At 45.6% G+C, this 25567-nt stretch overlaps 1 protein-coding gene across 3 annotated transcripts in view; it reads left to right on the top strand.

Moving 5' to 3' along the window:
- Positions 1-20418, top strand: part of dgkab (diacylglycerol kinase, alpha b) — a 53506-nt gene extending 33088 nt beyond the window's left edge. For 2 of the 3 annotated variants that reach the window (XM_079511247.1, XM_079511246.1), the window contains 6 exons: positions 1175-1265; positions 4832-5024; positions 12297-12417; positions 13809-13869; positions 15761-15908; positions 18674-20418. In XM_079511247.1, coding sequence (XP_079367373.1) covers positions 1175-1265; positions 4832-5024; positions 12297-12417; positions 13809-13869; positions 15761-15908; positions 18674-18780 — 721 coding nt within the window. In that variant the 3' untranslated portion in view covers positions 18781-20418. The remainder of the gene's footprint in view (positions 1-1174; positions 1266-4831; positions 5025-12296; positions 12418-13808; positions 13870-15760; positions 15909-18673) is intronic. The other variant, XM_079511248.1, reaches the window with a different exon arrangement.
- Positions 20419-25567: the final 5149 nt, after the last annotated feature.

Genomic DNA, 25567 nt, shown 5'->3' with positions numbered 1-25567 from the left:
ATAGCAGGTGAGACACCCTGAGAGGTTCAATAGCAGGTGAGACACCCTGAGAGGTTCAATAGCAGGTGAGACACCCTGAGAGGTTCAATAGCAGGTTAGACACCCTGAGAGGTTCAATAGCAGGTTAGACACCCTGAGAGGTTCAATAGCAGGTGAGACACCCTGAGAGGTTCAATAGCAGGTTAGACACCCTGAGAGGTTCAATAGCAGGTGAGACACCCTGAGAGGTTCAATAGCAGGTGAGACACCCTGAGAGGTTCAATAGCAGGTGAGACACCCTGAGAGGTTCAATAGCAGGTGAGACACCCTGAGAGGTTCAATAGCAGGTAAGACACCCTGAGAGGTTCAATAGCAGGTTAGACACCCTGAGAGGTTCAATAGCAGGTAGGTGAGACACCCTGAGAGGTTCAATAGCAGGTGAGACACCCTGAGAGGTTCAATAGCAGGTGAGACACCCTGAGAGGTTCAATAGCAGGTGAGACACCCTGAGAGGTTCAATAGCAGGTGAGACACCCTGAGAGGTTCAATAGCAGGTGAGACACCCTGAGTGTGTTAGAGAGGCAGGGGCTGAGGGCACCTTTGGACAAAAAATAGTGAAAATAGCAGATCTACAATCTCACAACGCGTCGCGCTTGTGGCTAGAGTGTGCACCCTGAGACTTGGAGGTTGGTGTTCCATATCCGTCACGGTCCCTGCAACATAAAATGGTAAATGCTAAATGGTGCATTTATATAGCGCCTTTATCCATGGCGCTTTACAGAGATTGTGCATTACATTCACCCATTCACACACACATTCATACACCGATGCCAGAGGAAACCATGCAAGGCACCCACCTTCACATCGAGAGCAATTAGGGGTTCAGAGTCTTGCTCAAGGACACTTCGACACTAACTCTGGGGGAGCCCACAGGGTTCGAACTGGGAACCTTGCGGTTCCCATCCGGTCACTCTACCCCTGAGCCACCGCCACCCCGCACATACTAGCATCATGTCCAGGTGGTGTACTTTGGCTAGGCTTACTTAGACATACTTACTTTACTATAGTTGAGCTTGATCAGTCTTTTCACAAACAAGGCTGACAGATTTTGTCTATACCAATAAAATGCAATAAAAACAACAATAGTTAAATCACTCTTTTTCTTTTCTCGTTTTCTCCTTTTTTTGTGTTTTAGAATGAAGAACAAACTTTGGTATTTTGAGTTTGCCACTTCTGAGACCATATCTTCCTCTTGCAAGAAGCTGAAGGAGTGTCTCACCATTGAGGTGAACCCCGTACAATAAAACAATATATATATATATATTTTTTAGTGGTGCAAACCACTCCAATAACCAGCTTTGTCTGTATGTATCTGTGTATGTGTGTACCTGTACGTGGGGCCACGTACGGGTGAGCATGGTTGCTATGGTTAGTGTGTGACGTCACTGCACCACTGAGTTCACACGGGTGTGATTTTAAATTAACAAATGATAATAATTATACAAATGTTCAGATCTGGTATAGAAGCGTGTTTCTCAGTCTAAAGGCATATTCATAGATAGTCTATATTCATAGATAGATAGTTTTCGGTGAAGAGGTGACCACCGCAAAACTATAACACGACGTCACGCCGTGGTGGTCACTGCTCACACAACAATCTCTCTGTTCTAACCACCGTTTCGGTGACCACCTCTTCACCGAAAACTGGACTATGAATAATAATAATAATAATAATATGCTACAGTAGACAAATATAAAACAGTAGGTAAAAGCAAAAAAAGAACATTACATGATTAAAAGCACACAATTTAGCATCAAGGAAAACAGAATAACAGTTATTGAACGTGAGGGCAACATCAGGGTCAAGGAATAAGATCAGTGGGTTTGGGGGAAAGCCTTATTAGAAAGGTAGGTCTTTAGTCCTCTCTTGAAGCAGTCGATTGACTGTGGCGCTCTCAAGTGTGCGGGGAGGGTATTCCACAGTTCAGGGGCAACTGTGCAGAAGGCCCTGTCACCCAATAGACCTTCATCCAGTCTGGTTGTACATGTTGTACATGTACAACCTTGTACATGTTGACCCCTCTCCACAGTGCTGTGGTAAACCTTGTACATGTTGACCCCTCTCCACAGTGCTGTGGTAAACCTTGTACATGTTGACCCTCCTCCACAGTGCTGTGGTAAACCATGTACATGTTGACCCCTCTCTCCAGTGCTGTGGTAAACCATGTACATGTTGACCCCTCTCTCCAGTGCTGTGGTAAACCTTGTACATGTTGACCCCTCTCTACAGTGCTGTGGTAAACCTTGTACATGTTGACCCCTCTCTCCAGTGCTGTGGTAAACCTTGTACATGTTGACCCCTCTCTCCACAGTGCTGTGGTAAACCATGTACATGTTGACCCCTCTCTACAGTGCTGTGGTCAACCTTGTACATGTTGACCCCTCTCTCCACAGTGCTGTGGTAAACCATGTACATGTTGACCCCTCTCTCCAGTGCTGTGGTAAACCATGTACATGTTGACCCCTCTCTCCAGTGCTGTGGTAAACCATGTACATGTTGACCCCTCTCTACAGTGCTGTGGTAAACCTTGTACATGTTGACCCCTCTCCAGTGCTGTGGTAAACCTTGTACATGTTGACCTCTCTCTCCAGTGCTGTGGTAAACCATGTACATGTTGACCCCTCTCTCTCCACAGTGCTGTGGTAAACCTTGTACATGTTGACCCCTCTCTCCAGTGCTGTGGTAAACCTTGTACATGTTGACCTCTCTCTCCAGTGCTGTGGTAAACCTTGTACATGTTGACCTCTCTCTCCAGTGCTGTGGTAAACCTTGTACATGTTGACCTCTCTCTCCAGTGCTGTGGTAAACCTTGTACATGTTGACCCCTCTCTCCAGTGCTGTGGTAAACCTTGTACATGTTGACCCCTCTCTCCACAGTGCTGTGGTAAACCTTGTACATGTTGACCCCTCTCTACAGTGCTGTGGTCAACCTTGTACATGTTGACCTCTCTCTCCAGTGCTGTGGTAAACCTTGTACATGTTGACCCCTCTCTCCAGTGCTGTGGTAAACCTTGTACATGTTGACCCCTCTCCACAGTGATGTGGTAAACCATGTACATGTTGACCCCTCTCCACAGTGCTGTGGTAAACCATGTACATGTTGACCCCTCTCTCCACAGTGCTGTGGTCAACCTTGTACATGTTGACCCCTCTCCACAGTGCTGTGGTAAACCATGTACATGTTGACCCCTCTCTCCAGTGCTGTGGTAAACCATGTACATGTTGACCCCTCTCTCCACAGTGCTGTGGTAAACCATGTACATGTTGACCCCTCTCCACAGTGCTGTGGTAAACCATGTACATGTTGACCCCTCTCTCTCCACAGTGCTGTGGTAAACCATGTACATGTTGACCTCTCTCTCCACAGTGCTGTGGTAAACCATGTACATGTTGACCCCTCTCTCCAGTGATGTGGTAAACCATGTACATGTTGACCCCTCTCCACAGTGCTGTGGTAAACCATGTACATGTTGACCCCTCTCTCCAGTGATGTGGTAAACCATGTACATGTTGACCCCTCTCTCCAGTGCTGTGGTAAACCTTGTACATGTTGACCTCTCTCTCCAGTGCTGTGGTAAACCTTGTACATGTTGACCCCTCTCTCCAGTGCTGTGGTAAACCTTGTACATGTTGACCCCTCTCTCCAGTGCTGTGGTAAACCTTGTACATCTTGACCCCTCTCCACAGTGCTGTGGTAAACCTTGTACATGTTGACCCCTCTCTACAGTGCTGTGGTCAACCTTGTACATGTTGACCCCTCTCTACAGTGCTGTGGTCAACCTTGTACATGTTGACCCCTCTCCACAGTGCTGTGGTAAACCTTGTACATGTTGACCCCTCTCTCCAGTGCTGTGGTAAACCTTGTACATCTTGACCCCTCTCCACAGTGCTGTGGTAAACCTTGTACATGTTGACCCCTCTCTCCACAGTGCTGTGGTAAACCTTGTACATGTTGACCCCTCTCCACAGTGATGTGGTAAACCATGTACATGTTGACCCCTCTCTACAGTGCTGTGGTCAACCTTGTACATGTTGACCCCTCTCTACAGTGCTGTGGTCAACCTTGTACATGTTGACCCCTCTCTACAGTGCTGTGGTAAACCATGTACATGTTGACCCCTCTCTCCACAGTGCTGTGGTAAACCATGTACATGTTGACCCCTCTCTCTCCAGTGCTGTGGTAAACCTTGTACATGTTGACCCCTCTCTCTCCAGTGCTGTGGTAAACCATGTACATGTTGACCCCTCTCTCCACAGTGCTGTGGTAAACCATGTACATGTTGACCCCTCTCTCTCCAGTGCTGTGGTAAACCTTGTACATGTTGACCTCTCTCTCCAGTGCTGTGGTAAACCTTGTACATGTTGACCTCTCTCTCCAGTGCTGTGGTAAACCTTGTACATGTTGACCCCTCTCTCCAGTGCTGTGGTAAACCTTGTACATCTTGACCCCTCTCTCCAGTGCTGTGGTAAACCATGTACATGTTGACCCCTCTCTCCAGTGCTGTGGTAAACCATGTACATGTTGACCCCTCTCTCCAGTGCTGTGGTAAACCATGTACATGTTGACCCCTCTCTCTCCACAGTGCTGTGGTAAACCTTGTACATGTTGACCCCTCTCTCCACAGTGCTGTGGTAAACCTTGTACATGTTGACCCCTCTCTCCACAGTGATGTGGTAAACCTTGTACATGTTGACCCCTCTCTCCACAGTGATGTGGTAAACCTTGTACATGTTGACCCCTCTCTCCACAGTAAAGTGGTAAACCATGTACATGTTGACCCCTCTCCACAGTGCTGTGGTCAACCTCTGGACCTGAGTACTGTGTCTCTGGAGGGCATAGCTGTCCTCAACATACCCAGCATGCACGGCGGCTCCAACCTCTGGGGCGAAACCAAGAAGGCCGACAGGTCGACCGCGTCCGAGGAAACGTCCTCCGCCGCCGAGGTCATAACCGACCCCGAGCTTCTCAAGACCGTCTCACAAGGTCATTGATTTAACCCATTCTGGGCGGAACCCCTTTTGGTGTTTTAAAGCATTATGTTATACTTTAGCTATTGAAAAATAGCAGATCTACAAGCTCATAGCGCTGCACAGAGTGCCGCGCTACGAGCTTGTAGGTCTGCTATTTTTGAGAAATTGTGAAAATGTAGTGCAAATCTTTGAATATTCTTTCAGAGCCAACGTTTTTAACTCAAATCTTTGCTTCTGGAGGAGTCCCTGGAACAACATATTTTCAGATGGGGGTCGGCGGCCAAATACATATAATCTTGGAGGTCCTTGACATGAAAATGTTTGAGAACGACTGACATAGAATAGAAACATGGGTTTTTCAGAAAACTGTCAGGATTTAGAAGGCCTTTGTAGAATTGTCCTGAGGTCTAAATGGTACTAATATCTTGATTCTCCTTCGCATGTAATGGATGTATACTGTATACTGTATACTATATACTGTAGAATGAGAATCATTCAAAATCTGTGATTTTGTCATTTCATTTCAAGGACCCCCGGTTTAGTATGCATTATTAGGCCACAGACCCCCCCGATACCTTAACTCTGAGGGTATGCGAATGGAACCAAATGGACCCCATTTGTACACTCAGGGTTACCAAACATTTAGCTGGGGACCCCCCCCCCCCCCCCCCCTACAACCTATACCCAAGACCAAGCCCCCAGTAAGGCTATCCAACGTTGAAGATGCCACTACCTACTGGCGAAATGTGGAATTGCAGCACTTTAATGGAAGTGGACGGACATTCATGAGTCCGTCACGTGCGTGAGCCCGGACCTCAATTTTGAGGTCCGGGCTCACACAGGTCGGTCTCTATCCTTCTTTATACTCTATGCCCAAGACACATGGGGCGACGCCACTTTGAGAACCACTGTTCTAAACAAGTAAGACGCGCAAACGCGGGAAGCGAACGCAGCTCGTAAATTGCAATAACAACAATTAGAATAAATTATGTACTTTTTAAGGTTTTTTTTAAGTTAAGTTTTTTTAAATTAAATGTTTTTTCAAGTTTTTTTTTAGTGTGTGTATGTGTGCGTGCGTGTTTCTTTTTTAGGTTTTTTTTTTTTAAGTTTTTTGTTTAAGTTTTTTTTAAGTTAAGTTTTTTTTTAAGTTAAGTTTTTTGTGTGTGCGTTTTTCCTTTTTAAATTCTTTTTTTAAGTTAAGTTTTTTTTTAAGTTAAGTTTTTTTTTAAGTTAAGTTTTTTTTTAAGTTAAGTTTTTTTTTAAGTTAAGTTTTTTTTTAAGTTAAGTAAATAGGCCTGGGCCGTGGCTCAGCGGTCCAGGCACCTTGGCCGGTAGCCCGAGTCTGGCAGTGTGCCGCAGGTTCGACTCCCGATCCCTTTGTCACTCCCCCATCATGTCACTCCCCCATCTCTCTCCCCATTTCCTGTCAGCCTACTGTCTGTCCCTCTATAAAAAATAAAATAAAGGCAAAAGCCACAAAAAAAACCTTTTAAATAATGTAAATAGAACTAAATCCAAATCCAGGGGACAATAAGCGCTCTAAAGGTTTAAAATGACTGTTATATCAGCAGATGAGTAGTGGTTTCCTGTTCCATTTCCATGTGAGACTTTATCTCAAGCACGATAAAGCAGCTGCTGCTGACTGTGTTTTCTACACAAACACGAAAGACCTTTTTTTGATTTACCCCCTGGTGAATGCTGTATACCAGTGGTTCTCAAAGTGGGGTCCGGGGACCCCCAGGGGTACCTGAGGGAGTTTCAGGGGGTCCCCAGCTAAATGATAGTTTGGAACCAAATGGACCCTTATGGGTCTGTAACTCAGAGAGTGTACAAATGGAACCAAATGGACCCTAACGGGTCGAGAAACGGGTTGAGAATCACTGCTAGAGCCGTAAAAATCTAGTTGTCCATTTGGGGGTCCTTGACATGAAAAGGTTTGGGAACCACTGCTGTATAGGGTTGACGCATGTCGGGAGATTTTATTTGTATTATTCAGTGGTGGTAAAAGTAAAAGTATTTTTCACTAGTAAAAGTATCTATAGTAAAAGTATCTATAGAGAGTATGCACATGATTTTCCCATCAGGACACGCCCCCCTCATCTAGACTGAGTGGCAAAACATTGAGCAGCATGGAGTGTTGGAGTTTGGAAGCGCTCGTTGGAAATCACTCAACCGTCCTGCGTACCACCTGTTTCTAAATGTCACATAATGCAGGAGGCAGCAAAATGTTGTGTTATTGAAAACAAGCTTAAGCACTTCCAAACTCTGACACTTAGAAGAATAATCAAATGCAGGGCATTTCTTGCCAGAAAGTATACAGCTCATAACGTTTCTATGGTGGATTTTTATAAAACAAAAACTTTGCAGATAGAAAGAGGATCATTCAAGCTTTTTGTACAGCTGCAATGTTGGTGAGTTTAACATTGTTTAATGCAATCAGACAGGACTTTTCTGTTTTGATGTATGGGCTGTCAAGGCCAGAAAGTCGTTTTTTGACACTCAGTGGGCGTTCCCGCAAGACTTCCAGGTACGACGATGTCACGCGCATACCCTCTATACTGCAATGTAGAAATACTACTAAAAAGTCAGAAGTTCTAAATGTACTAATTTACTTACGTAAAAGTACAAAAGCATTGGTGTCAAAATGTACTTAAAGTACCAAAAGTAGAAAGTATTCTCATTATACAGAATATGTCCCATTTCACAAGTTTTTCACAATGTATCAAAGTATTTTGAAAATGTCAGATCTGAAGAAGAAGCTCGTGCGACGCATTGTGAGCTTGTAGATTGGTCTATTTTGTGGCTTTTGCCTTTTTATTATATATATATATATATATAGGTTTTAACTTTTTTTATAGAGGGACTAATCTCGCGTAACCAGACAACTATTCCACAATCTCTGAATGCTATATAGAGTCTGGAACTATAGCCCCCATGAGCTGAGTAAGGAAGCTGCCATTTGTATTTTCTTTTCTACTAAGCAACAAGCTATATATGCTTAGATGATTTCTATTCATAGAATAAATTTGCGCGACTGTAAAGACGAAACGGAAGTGGGGAGGAGGCTCCACTTCCGCTTTATCGCTTACTCATGACAGCTCTTCCGTTGGTCCAGACTGTATGATGAAGCATTTGAAAATCAACAGTCAGTCAACAATCTGGTAACGCAAGACTATAGAGGGACAGACAGCAGGCTGACAGGGAATGGGGAGAGAGATGGGGGGGGGGGGGGGATGACATGCAGTAAAGGCCATCGGGATCGGGAGTCGAACCCACGGCACACTGCCAGGCTCGGACTACCGGCCAAGGTGCCTGGATCGTTGAGCCACGGCCCAGGCCAGATCATTTTTGCCTTTAATAGCTTTGTGCATAATGCCAGTACAGCCAGCTTCTGAAGGGAATGGCACCCGCCACACTGATTGGGATTGATGGAGGTGACTATTATTCAGGGCCGTTTTATGCATAGCACCATGGCGCTATGCATAAGCTATGCATCAGCTATGCATCAGATGCTCTCCATGTTTTATTGGGTTAAGTTACACTTTAGTCATCTGCTCAGTGGGGAATTTGAACTGCACGTAACCTTAACTGCAGCTGACTGGTCATCTCTGGTCAGCCAGGGCAGGACGACCCTGGATGGTCTGAGGCCAAGTACCACTGGTCAGTTAGAATGAATGGTGTCTTCTGACAGCGCCAAGAAGACCCGTTGAACTTGAAAGAAGAAAAAAAAGAAAAACACGACCCGGGCGGCTGGCTGGCTGGCTGGCGTAGCCGTCTGGGCACGCAGCCTGACAGCGTGTCGTGGGTTCGAGTTCCGATCCCGACGACCCCCAATTCTCTCCCCATTTCCTGTGAACCTACTCTATAGGCTTATCTATCAATTAAGTCAAAAAGCCCCCAAAAAATATAATAATAATAATAATAATAATACATACGATTTATATAGCGCTTTTCTGGGTACCCAAAGTCGCTTTACAGACATTTTAATACAGACATTTTTATTAGAATTGTGTCAAACTAGTTAAAAAGGTTTAAAAGGTTAAAAACTAGAAATCAAAATCAAAAATCAAAAAAGGACAAACAAGAAGGGTGTGTGTGTGTGTGTGGGGGGGGGGGGGGTTATGTAGGGAAAGCCAGTTTGAAAAGGTGGGTTTTGAGTGTGCTTTTGAACATTTCGAAGGTGGGGGCAGATCTGATGTGAGTTGGGAGTGAGTTCCAAAGAGAAGGGGCGGCCACTGCGAAGGCCCTGTCTCCCCAAGTGCGCTTGTTGGACTTGTGGGGTTCCAGTTGGTTGGCAGTGCTTGACCTGAGGGAGCGAGAGGGGACATGACGGTGGATGAGTTCAGAGAGGTAGAGGGGGGCCTGGTTGTTGAGGGTCTTGTAGGTGATGGTGAGTATTTTGAAGTCAATTCTGGATTTGACTGGGAGCCAGTGGAGTTCACGGAGGACGGGTGTGATGTGGTCCCTGGATCTGGTTCTGGTGAGCAGGCGGGCGGCGGAGTTTTGAACATATTGCAGTTTTCTGAGAACCTTGGAGGTGACACCATAGAGGAGGCTATTGCAGTAGTCGAGTCTGGATGTAATGAAGGAATGAATGAGTGTCTCAGCGGCAGTGTGGGATAGCATGGGACGAAGGCGGGCAATGTTACGGAGGTGGAAAAAGGCGGTTTTGGTGATCTGGTTGACATGGGGCTGGAAGGAGAGGGTGGGGTCAAGGATGACACCAAGGTTGCGGACTCGGGTGGAGGGGGTGACAGTGGAGCCATCAATGGTGAGGGAGAAGTCATGAGAGGAGCGGGTGAGGGAGTCGGGGCCAATGATGAGGATTTCAGATTTATTGCAGTTGAGTTTCAGAAAGTTTGTTTGCATCCATGTCTTGATATCAGTCAGGCAGGAGGTGAGGGTGGAGTGGGTGATGGTGGTGATGGTTTTGCAGGGGAGATACAGTTGTGTGTCGTCGGCATAACAGTGGAAGCGGAGACCGTGAGTGCGGAGTATCTGACCAAGGGGGAGCATGTACAGGGTGAAGAGGAGGGGACCAAGTACTGAACCTTGGGGGACGCCGTGGGTGACAGTTGACGTGAGTGATTGGCAGTTGTTGATGGAAATAAAGTGCTGTCTGTCAGTGAGATATGATTGGAACCAGGAGAGGGCAGTGTCAGTGATTCCAAGGGTGGTTTTGAGGCGTGAGATGAGTATGGAGTGGTGAATGGTATCGAAGGCGGCACTGAGGTCAAGGAGGATGAGGATGTTGAGTGAACCGGTGTCAGCAGATAGCAGAAGATCGTTAGTGACTCTGAGGAGGGCAGTTTCAGTGCTGTGTTTGGTGCGGAAGCCGGATTGAAATTGTTCGTAGAGGTTGTTTGTTTCCAGGTATGTAGTGATTTGGTTTGCAACGACTCGTTCCAGAATTTTTGACAGAAATGGGAGATTTGAGATGGGCCGGTAGTTGTTGGGGGAGTCAGGGTCGAGGCCGGGTTTTTTTAGAATCGGTGTAATGGAGGCAAGTTTTAGGGAAGGGGGTACGAAACCAGAGGAAAGGGAGGAGTTTATTGTTTTAGTGATGAGTGGTGAGAGAGTGGGGAGACAGTCCTTGAGGAGGTAGGTGGGGAGGGGGTCCAGGGAGCAGGTTGAGGACTTCATGCCTGCAATAACAATTGACAGCTCAGAGGGTGAGATGTCAATAAATGAGGAGAAGGAGTGTGGAGTGGGTATGGAAGGCTCAGGTTCAGATCCGGGGGGGGAGGTGGCCAGCTGGCTGTGAATATTGTTGATCTTCTCATGAAAGAAGGTTAGGAAGTTATTGCATTTTTCAGTGGTGAAGGAGTGGGAAATGGTGTCCATGGGTTTGAGTAGTTTGTTTATTGTGGAGAAAAGTACTCTGGGGTTGCCACTGCCTGACTGAATGATTCCAGAGTAGTGAGAGGTGCGGGTGGAGTTGATGGTGTCCTTATAGAGCTGCATATGCTGTTTATGCATGTCGGAGTGAACGGTGAGCCCTGTCCTCTTGGACAGCCTTTCCAGCTGCCGGCCCTTGGACTTGAGGCTACTGAGTTCATCCGTGAACCAGGGAGCAGTGTGGGTGAATGAGACAGAACGGGTTTGAACGGGTGCAAGCTGGTCGAGGGAGGAGGACAAACATAGAGATAGGCGGTTGATGCCCGAGAGCAATGATATGATTGTCCAACATGTCAGAACAAGATACTCCTCCTGACCTATAAACCATTAAACGGACTCGCACCACCTTACATGTCACCGTCTCAACACACAATAAAATAACGGTTGGGGGCAGAGCATTCACACATCGTGCCCCCTGTCTCTGGAACGCTCTCCCTCAGGATGTCAGAAATGCAAACTCCCTGGACATTTTTAAGTCGAGGCTAAGAACACATTTCTTTTCTATGCACTATACAGTTCTGCCTAGTTTTAATCTGTATGATTGATTGATTGATTGCAATATTTATTAACAGTTTGCAGAATTACAGTACATTTCAAGCACAAACTCAATACAAAGACTGTTGACTGTGAGTGGACGACCCAATTAAGCATTACACTTGTTTACAAGAGGGTCCACCTTGTTCAATTCATCAAAACATTTAGAGACGTACAAATAGACACGTCTATATATAGTCAAAGAACAGAACAGGAATTCATCATGCATAGCTATGATCCATAGCTGCACATTTGACCATGTTTTACTATGTTTTTTATTGCTATGTTTTGTGTCTTTGATTTGTTGTTTTATGTATCGATGCTGTAAAGTGCACAGAGACCCCTTGGGGTGATATTGTACTTAAATAAAATAAACTGAAACTGAACTGAGAACAATGAGATTTATACAGTAGGTTCATTCCGTTAAGCAGCAGATATCTCTTGTATTGACGTCGTTGCTCATAAATGGTCAAACCCTTTGCTTGTGTGTTTTTTTTGAGAGGTGCACGCACGCCGCTCCTTCACATGGCTACGTGTGTCCCTGTGTCCGTCCAGTCTGTCCGTTTAGAGTAGGACCTATAATTGACCACCTCTTATACGACCTATTGACCCCCTGCAGATGCCGGGATGCACGCACGCACGCACGCACGCACGCACGCACGCACGCACGCACGCACGCACGCACTCACCGCCGCACGCACGCACGCACGCACGCACGCACGCACGCACACACGCACGCACGCACACACGCACACACAACCCCTTGCTTAAGTCAACAACTGTGCTTGACTTCAAAGGCACCGCCGCTCGACTTCACATTATATGGTGTGATTGTTCTTCTACGTCTCCACAGATACGAGCGACCGGCGCCTGGAGGTGGTGGGGGTGGAGGGAGCCATAGAGCTGGGTCAGATCTACTCTGGACTGAAGAGCGCCGGACGCAGACTGGCCCAGACCTCTGAGATCACCATCAGGTTCAGGAAGCATTCTGCTTACAGATGCCATGCAATCACACGCACAGTCACACACACGCACACACGCACGCCAAACACAGTCACACGCACGCACGCACACACAGTCACATGCACACACGCACGCACGCACACACAGTCACACGCACGCACACACAGTCACACGCACGCACGCACACAGTCACACGCACGCACACACAGTCGCACGCACGCACGCACGCACGCACGCACGCACGCACGCACGCACACACAGTCACACACAGTCACACGCACGCACAGTCACACACGCACGCACGCACGCACAGTCACACATGCACGCACGCACAGTCACACATGCACGCACGCACGCAAGCAGACACACATACACGCACACACAGTCACACATGCAACCTACTGACCCCTGCAGATGCCGGGGCGCACGCACGCATACTGTGCAAGTAACAGCGTCTCCGCCATGTATGGTGGCTGCCAATTATAGCAGAGACACCACAACACTTTGTCAGCCTTTTTGGGCATCCCAAGTACCTCTAACAACCAGTCTGTGTGCACAGTATGTCCCAAATATAACAACTAATGTTCTGCACCTACAACCTAGTTCTGAGGTGGTATGTAGAAGTTTGTTGGTATTTAATGACCGTGGTTATAAAGGCTTCGTCTAGTCTAGGCTGTGGTGAAAGGTGCAGGCTCTATCTCTACGATAATATAAGCTCTATCTCTAATACAGACATTTCCATGGACTCTTCTTCATCGACCACAACAACATCTGGTGTATTAGCTGTCCAAAACATGATGGAATGACATGGGAATGTTTGTACATTCTCACTGTAGATGCACACACACGCACGCACGCACACGGCACACACACGTGCGCGCACATGCACACGCGCACACACACACACACACACACACACACACACACACACACACACACACGTTTGTATTACTATACTTGTCAACAATGACAGCAATTTTATGAATGCATATTTTACAATTCTCTGCCATTTTTATCCCTAACCCTAAAGCGACCTAAGTATACCTACCTAATAAACCTAACCCTTAAACCTAACATCTAATACTTACCGTGACCGCAAACTCAACCTTTTTCTAATTCTAATCTGGACTATCTAAAAGAAAAACGTTTCTCTTTTGTGAGGAGGACCAGGGAAATTGCTCCTTAATGTCTATTTCTGAAATTCTACTATACTTGTGGGGACATTTTGTGTAGTAAAAGTGCACGCACGCACACATGCACGCACGCAAGCAGACACGCACGCACGCACGCACGCACGCACGCACGCACGCACGCACGCACGCACGCACGCACGCACGCACACACACACACACACACACACACACACACCCTGTAACCCTGTGACTGTGTCCATGTGCACTAGGACCCACAAAGCGCTGCCCATGCAGATTGACGGGGAACCCTGGATGCAACCCGCCTGCACTGTAAGTTATTCATTAGTGACAATTAAATCAAGACATTTACAAACCCGTCCAGTCAGAATCTGCAGAACATAATTCAAAAGTTTATTTTTTATTCTGGGCGGCTGTGGCTCAGGAGGTAGAGCAGGTCGTCCAATGAGGTTGCTTTACTGATAACGAGCACTTCCAAACTCTGACACTTTTTACACTGTAGACAATAAATCACCTGCAAGGTATTTCTTGTCAGGAAGTAGCTCATGACATCCATCCATGTCTGGATTTTTATGAAACAAACACATTGCAGTCAGATAGAAAGAGGATAATCCAAGCTTTTCGTACAGCTGCAATGTTGGTGAGTTTGACGTTGTTTAATACAATTAGATATGGCTTTTCTGTTTGGATGAATGGGCTGCCAATGGGAAGTTGCACCTAGTTAGCACCTTGCTGGCAAGATGTGCCTCTCAGTAGCTCTTCATGGTGCCAAGGCAGTAGCAGCAGCAGCAGTAGTAGCAGTAGCAGCAGTAGTAGTAGTAGTAGTAGTAGTAGCAGCAGTAGTAGTAGTAGCAGCAGTAGCAGTAGTAGTAGTAGTAGTAGTAGTAGTAGTAGTAGCAGTAGTAGTAGTAGTAGTAGCAACAGTAGCAGTAGTAGTAGTAGTAGTAGTAGTAGTAGTAGTAGCAACAGTAGCAGTAGTAGTAGTAGTAGTAGTAGTAGTATAGTAGTAGTATATTTGGCTACAGTTGCTGTATCAAATTAGGACACTGCAGGAGCAGGGCGTCCCAGTATGGCATGCACCGCCTCATCTATCTCCAGACTACAAGTCGTTCAAAATTCCGCTGCTAGACTCTTGGCCGTAGACACCCGTAGACAAGAACACATCACCCCCGTCCTAGCTTCCCTTCACTGGCTGCCTGAACACATCACCCCCATCCTAGCTTCCCTTCACTGGCTGCCTGAACACATCACCCCCGTCCTAGCTTCCCTTCACTGGCTGCCTGAACACATCACCCCCATCCTAGCTTCCCTTTACTGGCTGCCTGAACACATCACCCCCATCCTAGCTTCCCTTCACTGGCTGCCTGAACACATCACCCCCATCCTAGCTTCCCTTCACTGGCTGCCTGAACACATCACCCTCGTCCTAGCTTCCCTTCACTGGCTGCCTGAACACATCACCCCCATCCTAGCTTCCCTTCACTGGCTGCCTGTAAAATTCTTGGCTGGAGGGTTTGGAACACCCTGCCACTAGTTGTGAAAGCTGCACCTTCTATGGGCATTTTTAAATCTCGTTTAAAAGCACACATGTTCTCCCTGGCCTTTTAACACCTATGCCTTTTTTTTTATCATGTGTTGCTGTGCTCTCCCATTCTATAGTTTTGTTCTGTACTTGCTACTGTATCTTCTTGTGCATTTTCTCTACTGTATATGTTTTTTGTCCAGCACTTTGGTCAACCTTGGTTGTTTTAAATGTGCTCTAGAAATACAATTGACTTGACTTGACTTGACCTCATGGCACTTACAGTTGGAGGCCATCGATATTGTCCTTTTCTTTTTGCTGAGGTTTGCGTGATCTGCGCAAAAGGACAGTTAACCCATTTTGGGCGGGAACGCCTTTTGGTGTTTTAAACATTGTTATAATTTAGCTATTGAAAAATAGCAGATCTACAAGCTCCTAGCGCGCCACCGAGTGGCGCGCTACGAGCTTGTAGGTCTGCTATTTTTTTAAAATCGTGAAAATATTTATTTCAGAAAACTGGAGGATTTAGAAGGATTTTTTTAAATGTTGAGGTCAGGCCTAAATGGGTCAAATGATAAGGGACAATATCGGTGGCACCCAACTGTATAGTTTGTAGTATCAAAGAGAGGGGCGTCCCTATTTTGGGTATGTCATTGATTGATTGATTTACTATGTTATTAGACAGAAATGCAAACAGCACAGAGGAACCGTCAGACATTTAGAGCTAAGAGGACAACGCAGAAAAGTGCAGGAGCAGCAGGGCGTCCCGTTGTGGGCATGTCTTGGCAAGTCCGGCATGGGGACCTGTTTCCATTGTTTGTCCTGTACAGTATGTATTCAATTAATCAACGTGGCATAAAAAAACCTGCCAAAATACAATATCAACAAAGATGAAACACTGATGAATCACAAGTAGAAGAAATACACACGTGTGAACTGAGTGGTGCAACTCCCCTCTCCCCCTGCCCCCCCCCCCCCCCTCTCTCTCTCTCTCTCTCTCTCTCTCTCTCTCTCTCTCTCTCTCTCTCTCTCAATTCAATTCAATTCAATTCAATTCAACAGGCTTTATTGGCATGACATTTTACAAGTGTTGCCAAAGCACAATCACAGATATGACAAACAACAACATAACAACATAATATCAATGACATGAAAAAAGTAATTAAAATAAAATAAAGCAGGTGGTGCTCTCTTTCTCTCTCTCTCTCTTTCTCTCTCTCTCTCTCTCTCTCTCTCTCTCTCTGTAATTAGCAGGCAACAGTGCAACACTATCTCTCTCTCTGTTTCTGGCACAACAGCGCCACTTTTGCCCCTACTGGTACTCACATTGGGACATAGTCACATAGTCCCATAGTCCCTATGGGACATTGCTGTTCCTTGGAGTGGTTGCACCACTCAAAAAGGAGATTGGAAAAAATAACTGTCGTCTGTGAATGCCTTCACCTTAAGACGGGAGAAGTGAGTTTACCTGTGAATGCCATCACCTTTATACGGGAGAAGTGAGTTTACCTGTGAATGCCTTCACCTTTATACGGGAGAAGTGAGTTTACCTGTGAATGCCTTCACCTTTATACGGGAGAAGTGAGTTTACCTGTGAATGCCATCACCTTTAAACTGGAGAAGTGAGTTTACCTGTGAATGCCATCACCTTTATACGGGAGAAGTGAGTTTACCTGTGAATGCCTTCACCTTTATACGGGAGAAGTGAGTTTACCTGTGAATGCCATCACCTTTATACGGGAGAAGTGAGTTTACCTGTGAATGCCTTCACCTTTATACGGGAGAAGTGAGTTTACCTGTGAATGCCATCACCTTTATACGGGAGAAGTGAGTTTACCTGTGAATGCCATCACCTTTATACGGGAGAAGTGAGTTTACCTGTGAATGCCTTCACCTTTATACGGGAGAAGTGAGTTTACCTGTGAATGCCATCACCTTTATACGGGAGAAGTGAGTTTACCTGTGAATGCCTTCACCTTTAAACTGGAGAAGTAAGTTTACCTGTGAATGCCTTCACCTTTATACGGGAGAAGTGAGTTTACCTGTGAATGCCTTCACCTTTATACGGGAGAAGTGAGTTTACCTGTGAATGCCTTCGCCTTTAAACTGGAGAAGTAAGTTTACCTGTGAATGCCTTCACCGTTATACGGGAGAAGTGAGTTTACCTGTGAATGCCATCACCTTTATACGGGAGAAGTGAGTTTACCTGTGAATGCCTTCACCTTTAAACTGGAGAAGTAAGTTTACCTGTGAATGCCTTCACCTTTATACGGGAGAAGTGAGTTTACCTGTGAATGCCTTCACCTTTAAACTGGAGAAGTAAGTTTACCTGTGAATGCCTTCACATTTATACGGGAGAAGTGAGTTTACCTGTGAATGCCATCATCTTTATACGGGAGAAGTGAGTTTACCTGTGAATGCCTTCACCTTTATACGGGAGAAGTGAGTTTACCTGTGAATGCCATCACCTTTATACGGGAGAAGTGAGTTTACCTGTGAATGCCTTCACCTTTAAACTGGAGAAGTAAGTTTACCTGTGAATGCCTTCACCTTTATACGGGAGAAGTGAGTTTACCTGTGAATGCCTTCACCTTTATACGGGAGAAGTGAGTTTACCTGTGAATGCCTTCGCCTTTAAACTGGAGAAGTAAGTTTACCTGTGAATGCCTTCACCGTTATACGGGAGAAGTGAGTTTACCTGTGAATGCCATCACCTTTATACGGGAGAAGTGAGTTTACCTGTGAATGCCTTCACCTTTAAACTGGAGAAGTAAGTTTACCTGTGAATGCCTTCACCTTTATACGGGAGAAGTGAGTTTACCTGTGAATGCCTTCACCTTTAAACTGGAGAAGTAAGTTTACCTGTGAATGCCTTCACATTTATACGGGAGAAGTGAGTTTACCTGTGAATGCAATCACCTTTATACGGGAGAAGTGAGTTTACCTTTGAATGCAATCAACTTTATACGGGAGAAGTGAGTTTACCCTTTGAATGCCTTCACCTTTATACGGGAGAAGTGAGTTTACCTGTGAATGCCTTCACCTTTATACGGGAGAAGTGAGTTTACCTGCCCGTTTTGGTCTCCTGAAAGATGGATTCTCAGGCCTGTTTTGAAAGAAGCCAGTGATCCACATATTTTAAGGGATGGTGTCTGGGCATTCCACACCTTTGTGGCAGAGCAGTACAAAGATAATTTTGTTTGTAAAGTTTGTTCGAGGTGGGTGGTACCAGATGGTTGTTGTCGCTCCCTCTGGTATTGTGGCTGTGGGTGTCACTCACTTTGGTGTGACTATCTTAAAAAGAAAATCCAATTTGTAATTGCTTAACGCGGAGAAGTAGTTGAATTTGGTTTGTTTTGGAAGGTCTGAAACTGTCTTTAGTGACATTGGGATGAAAATCTGCCTAAATAACTAAAAACATCAATCTTTGTAAAAATTGACATTTTTGTTTGTTGTATGTTTTGTCATTTGTAAATTGCTAAAATATATGAATTAGTTTTTCTTTCAATGTTCACACAATATGTCCTTAGGTTGTTTGATAACGCTTTTATTAGACATTTATAGTTTTGGTTTGATTTTTTATTTTTTCCATAGATCCACATCACCCACAAGAATCAAGCCAACATGCTCATGGCAGCACCGACCAAGTCCTCTGGCTTCTTTCACCTCAAGTAGAGCTCCTGGGACCCAGCAGACAGTGAGGAACACTGCACAGCTCAATGATACCATATACACTACCATTCATATGATCCTGGGACCCAGCAGACAGTGAGGAACACTGCACAGCACAATGATACGATATTCACTACCATTCACATCCTGTTATCCTATTTTATTTTATTTTTTTAATGTTTTTTTTTTGTGGCTTTCGCCCTTTTATTTTATATATTTTATGGAGGGACAGACAGTAGGCTGACAGGAAATGGGGAGAGAGATGAGGGCGGGTAACATGCAGTAAAGGCCGTCAGGATCGGGAGTCGAACCCGCGGCACACTGCCAGACTGGATTACCAGCCAAGGTGCCTGGACCACTAAGCCATGGCCCAGGCCTGTTATCCTATTTTTGAGTGGTGCAACCACTCCAAGGAACAGGGGGTGCTGTTGCACCACTCACTTCAGACAGGTCCGATTTTAAATTAAAGAGACGTCAAGCTCTGTCTTGAGAATATTGTTGTATTGCTGTATTGTGTGTAATAGTAATAGTCCTACTGTATACTGTATGTTGTTCTTATCTCATTCATACTATTTCATAACCTCGTAGCATGTGACCACCCCGACGAAACTGAGGTCCGGTAAGCGGGCAACAATATGACCCCACAGGCCACAACTGTTGCCCTCCATGAGGCGGTTTAGAGTCCCGAAATATAAGAAAAACAGGCTAAAGAACTCTTTTGTACACCAGTCTGTTCTGCTTTTAAACCAAAATCGGTAAACCAAGAGGATATGTTCTATTGTTCTTGTTCCTTGTTCTTGGTCTGCTGCTGTGATGTGTGTCCTGTAATGTATCTTTTGTAATGTATCGTGTCTGTCTTGTCTGTTTCTTGTACGGTGACGTCATGGACGCAAAACAAATGTCAGTGAAAGCTGACAATAAAGTTGTATTGTATCGTATCGTACAACGGTTATGAATATTGTGGTGTAGGCCTACTGTTCGGTGCTAGCAAATGAAAAACATTTCCTTGTGCAATGCACCTCGCTTCAGCAGGGTCCATTTTAGGAGCAGGAACAACTGCTAAACAATCGTTTTGAACTCCTGAACCAACCAAGCCATCGAGGTGACATTGTTTGCCAACTAAATAGGCAGCCTACTGTTGTATCTAAACAAGTGTTGTGTGTGTGTCTCCTTTTGTATCTGAGTTTAAATATAGCAAATGCGTTGGATGCCAATTGTTTGTTTTTTTTGGCCATATTAATGAGAATTAGATACAGAATATTAATATTAATATTCAAGGGTTTTTCTCTTAACATTTATTGTATTTGTATTATGGATGTTTTATCTGACAACAGACTATGACAACTTGACTATGATGGACTAAGGGCGGATTCATACTCCCTATTTTAGAGCCGAATAAAAGTGGGTTCGGCTCTGTAGCCTACAATGTGACGTCATTTGAGGTTCGGGGGGGCGGGTACCGTCCTAAAGTCGGCTCTTCGGTGCTACTGAAAATTTCTGAGGAGCCGAAATCATTTCGGCACTACAGCGCCGAAACAGCGGTAAAATAGGAGTATGAATCGGCCCTAACAGTTTATGGCATAATGTTGCTCTATCTGTATTTCTTTGCTGATGCTGCTATTTGTTTGCACTAAACACAATGTTGTTGTATGTTCCATACAGTGACAATAAACATCTTCTCTTATATCTATATCGTAGACCTACATTCTGTATGTATGTGTATGCTTTGTATTGTGGCATCTGTCAGATAATACATTTAAGTGCATTCAACTTTCTCATTGCTAGTTCAATCGGTTTGATATTTCACGGGTAGCATTTGGGCTGGAACGGGTGTAATATGCTCTCGTTTCTTTGTATGGGATGTTGCCAGTATTATTTTAGTCTAACAGTTTTCACTGATAAACTACTAAAACTAACTATATTGACTAATTCAATTGACAATTTCGTCAACAAATAAAAACTAGACTAAAATTGCTTGGACGGAATAGTGGAGAAGGGATCCAGGAGTAGAACTAAGAGACAAGTCATTTTTATGTTTGGTTCGTTGCGAAACTAGCCGATCTACAGTTGGGTGCCACCGATATTGTCCCTTATCATTTGACCCATTTAGGCCTGACCTCAAAATTTAAAAAAATCCTTCTAAATCCTCCAGTTTTCTGAAATAAATATTTTCACGATTTTTCAAAAATAGCTGACCTACAAGCTCGTAGCGCGCCACTCGGTGGCACGCTATGAGCTTGTAGATCTGCTATTTTTCAATAGCTAAATTATAACAATGTTTAAAACACCAAAAGGGGTTCCCGCCCAAAATGGGTTAACTGTCCTTTTGTGCATATTACGCAAACCTCAGCAAAAAGAAAAGGACAATATCGATGGCCTCCAACTGTACAAGCTCACACCGTTCACACCGCACGCTGCGACGCGTTGTGAGCTTGTGGATTGGCTATTTTCAGCATGCAATCAGTCATTACGACGCCATCAAGGACTGCCAAATGATATCTTTTTTTGGTCGACAAAATCAGATGACTAACACATGACATTTGACATGACATTTTTACAAGACTATGACTAAACTAAATCAAAATTTGCTGTCAAAATGTAACACCGGAGTGAGTTTACAGATTATATAGGCCACCGCTATTAATTACATATCACAGACCTAGCTGTGAGTCTGTGACACACGTCACGTGACTCAGTGACTAGTCACTATTACTGTAAGTGTTTGCCTAAACCTGCTTGATCTTGTTGAACTGGCTCAACCGTCAGCTCACATTGTCACGCAACGGTACAGCTTAATGTTTTGTGGTTTTACTGCAAAGCAAATCTGATTTATTTCACACCCTGACCCTAAACCTTAACCCTTTCTTTTACTAGGCCATAAAAAGTTATAGAAACTATATTTTTAAAGTATCAACTGACTACACTATGAAGACATAACATGCATTGACACCAGGGACGTGCAGAGAGTGTTACAGGGGGCAGGGGCTGAAAGCCCGTAAGAGGGCACTTTTGGACAAAAATAGCGAAAATAGCAGATCTACAAGCTCACAACGCGTCGCGCTGCAAGGCGTTGAGAGCTTGTAGATCTGCTATTTTCGGGGTGCAAACCAGCACTAGACAGTACTTGGTTTAGACTAGTCATTGGTTAGACCAGTCATTAGTCCTACAACTACAACCTATCTCAAACCCTCACCCTAAACCTAACCTCCCACGGGGCAGCACACCTAAACCTAACCTTAACCCATGTCTAACCAATGACTAGTCTAAACTAAGTATATGCACCCCCTCTTGAGCTACTGGAGATGCGGTGTACGACATGGATTTCTAAAAACAATTGTTCAACGCAAAATACTGTGTTCAAGTTCAGGAGACTTCGGGGGGGGGGGGAAGCTATTCTCCTGAACGCTGTGGCATTTCTTCCACCATAGTAAATGCTGCATCCGTGGTCTGGAGAGGGCAGTTGTTTTACAGACGGGTAAAAGAGCAGGGGCTGACCTGGGCCGTGGCTCAGCGGTCCAGGCACCTTGGCCGGTAGCACAAGGCAGTGTGCTGCGGGTTCGACTCCCGATCCCGACGGCCTTCACTGCATGTCACCCCCCCCCCATCTCTCTGCCCATTTCCTGTCAGCCTACTGTCTGTCCCTCTATAAAAAAATAAATAAAATAAAGGCGAAAGCCACAAAAAAAACATTTAAAAAAAAAGAGAGCAGGGGCTGAAGCCCCCTTTGATGTCTATGTGTGCAAGTCCCTGGTTGACACATGACGTGACACGCGTGGATAGTAACTTATAATTTGACTTGGGGAAGTTGTGGTTACATGCAGCTGTAAACTGTACAACTGACACGTCATCCGTCTCTGAGCTGATCAGGTGTGACTTTGTTGTTTCCATATTTAGTCAACCTGTAAATCCAATGAACGTATAGAGGGTATGCGCGTGACATCATCATCAAACCAGGAAGTTATGCAGGAACGCCTACTGAGTGGCTACAAACTACTTTCTGGGCTACATCCAAACAGAGAAATCATATCTAATTGCATTAAACAACATTACAGTTGGAGGCCATCGATATTGTCCTTTTCTTTTTGCTGAGGTTTGCGTGATCTGCGCAAAAGGACAGTTAACCCATTTTGGGCGGGAACCCCTTTTGGTGTTTTAAACATTATGTTATAATTTAGCTATTGAAAAATAGCAGATCTACAAGCTCATAGCGCGCCACCAAGTGGCGCGCTATGAGCTTGTAGATCTGCTATTTTTTTTTAAATCGTGATTTATTTATTTTTTAAATGATTTTTTAAAATGTTGAGGTCAGGCCTAAATGGGTCAAATGATAAGGGACAATATCGGTGGCACCCAACTGTAAGCAATGTTAAACTCACTTTGCCACTCGGTTTGCCATTCACTTCATGCATGTGCATACCCTCTATACTGCGTGTAGCCTACATTTTAGGAGCCCTCTCGAGTCGAGCGTCTCCCTACAGGGAGGACCTCGATGTACGTCCCACTGGAAGGAGTCCAAAGGATGAAGTTACTAATGTTGCGCTGGACTGGAGAGGGAAGTCTGGTGGACCTGTTGACCCCATAGAGTATTAAAAGGATAGGGAAGTCTGGTGGACCTGTTGACCCCATAGAGTATTAAAAGGAGAGGGAAGTCTGGTGGACCTGTTGACCCCATAGAGTATTAAAAGGAGAGGGAAGTCTGGTGGACCTGTTGACCCCATAGAGTATTAAAAGGAGAGGGAAGTCTGGTGGACCTGTTGACCCCATAGAGTATTAAAAGGAGAGGGCAGTCTGGTGGACCTGTTGACCCCATAGAGTATTAAAAGGATAGGGAAGTCTGGTGGACCTGTTGACCCCATAGAGTATTAAAAGGAGAGGGAAGTCTGGTGGACCTGTTGACCCCATAGAGAGAGGGAAGTCTGGTGGACCTGTTGACCCCATAGAGTATTAAAAGGAGAGGGAAGTCTGGTGGACCTGTTGACCCCATAAAGTATTAAAAGGATAGGGAAGTCTGGTGGACCTGTTGCCCCCATAGAGTATTAAAAGGAGAGGGAAGTCTGGTGGACCTGTTGACCCCATAGAGTATTAAAAGGAGAGGGAAGTCTGGTGGACCTGTTGACCCCATAGAGTATTAAAAGGAGAGGGAAGTCTGGTGGACCTGTTGACCCCATAGAGTATTAAAAGGAGAGGGAAGTCTGGTGGACCTGTTGCCCCCATAGAGAGAGGGAAGTCTGGTGGACCTGTTGACCCCAGTATAAAGGATAGGGAAGTCTGGTGGACCTGTTGACCCCAGTATAAAGGATAGGGAAGTCTGGTGGACCTGTTGACCCCAGTATAAAGGATAGGGAAGTCTGGTGGACCTGTTGACCCCATAGAGTATTAAAAGGAGAGGGAAGTCTGGTGGACCTGTTGCCCCCATAGAGAGAGGGAAGTCTGGTGGACCTGTTGACCCCAGTATAAAGGTGAGGGCAGTCTGGTGGACCTGTTGCCCCCATAGAGAGAGGGAAGTCTGGTGGACCTGTTGACCCCATAGAGTATTAAAAGGATAGGGAAGTCTGGTGGACCTGTTGACCCTATAGAGTATTAAAAGGAGAGGGAAGTGTAGTGGAGTACGGTGGGTGGTTTGGATACTTTCACCAGTATGGGGTGTCGATCAGAACACGGACACAGGACTTGAAATCACAGCGTGCTTTACTGGTAACACAGGGTACATGGGCATAACATTGGATGTGTGTGGTCTGTCTGTAAACATCTAACTCAAAGTACAAGGAAACTTACATATGTGCATCTACGAACACACATTGGAAGGACTGTAGTGATCTTGAACGGTGGAAAGGAGGAAAAGTCCTGGTGAAGTGGAGAGTCTCTGCTTGGAATGACTGTCTGTGTGAGTGAGTGGCTGGAGAGTGACTGAGTGGGGAGTTTGGAGACTGCTCTAATCAAGATACAGGTGTGGGGGCTTTAGCAGGTGTATGGAATTCCCCTAATCAAGCCTAGGCTGGGGTTGCCATAGTGTTCAATTGGCTCAGTACTTTTCCACTGCCAGAGCCTTTTCTACAGCCGCCCCCTAATTCACCACGTGAATTAGCTCTAAAGAAAATGCTCAATTTGATCTTGTTGTCATCTGCTGGATTGATAACAACTGGTAGGTCATTGGGGCTCGGTACCTCCTGCTGAGGGTTTGCCTTGAGCTGAGGATTGGCTTTGAGCTGAGGATTGGCTGAAGTAGGTAGGGGGGCAGGGGGAGGAGGATCTGGTGCCTCCGGCGGTGGATCTTCCATCTTGTTTGGGTCGTTATCCGGTTGGACCTTGCAGAAACAGCGTCCCTCTGCCCAGAGGGCACACCCGTTTTCTGGTGGTCTGGTGGTTTGGTGATACTGACGGACAGTCGTCTGGGCGGTGGGGTGTTTTTGGTGCTGGGCTATCGGATGGATGACTCCTTCCTCTAACTCACTGATGCAGCGTGACTGTCCTCCGACTCGGATGAGTCCGAGGGACACATTCATTTGTGGGAACAGTGTGACATGCTGGCGGGTGGGTAGTGCTGGTCTCACACTTGATACTTTCTTCAGATCCATTCCGGAGCTGTCCAGCTGTGCCTTCTGGAGGATCTTAGTTTCTGCCAATACACAATCATCAGCTGTAGGTGCCTCAGTAGTGGAGGCCGCCCCGTGAAGGGCCTGACAGGTGGACTCTACCGGATCCTCGTAGGAAGTGAAACCCTCCAGAGGAACGCCAAGAGTTGGGGCCAAAGAAGTGAGTGCAAGGACTGGGGCTTCTTCTGTACTGACTTGGAGCTTTGCGACATATCCCTCCGTC

This window comes from Electrona antarctica (assembly GCF_951216825.1).
Source record: "Electrona antarctica genome assembly, chromosome: 9".
In the NCBI taxonomy this organism is placed as follows: Eukaryota; Metazoa; Chordata; class Actinopteri; order Myctophiformes; family Myctophidae; genus Electrona; species Electrona antarctica.
This window is presented reverse-complemented; position numbering and strand designations above follow the sequence as displayed.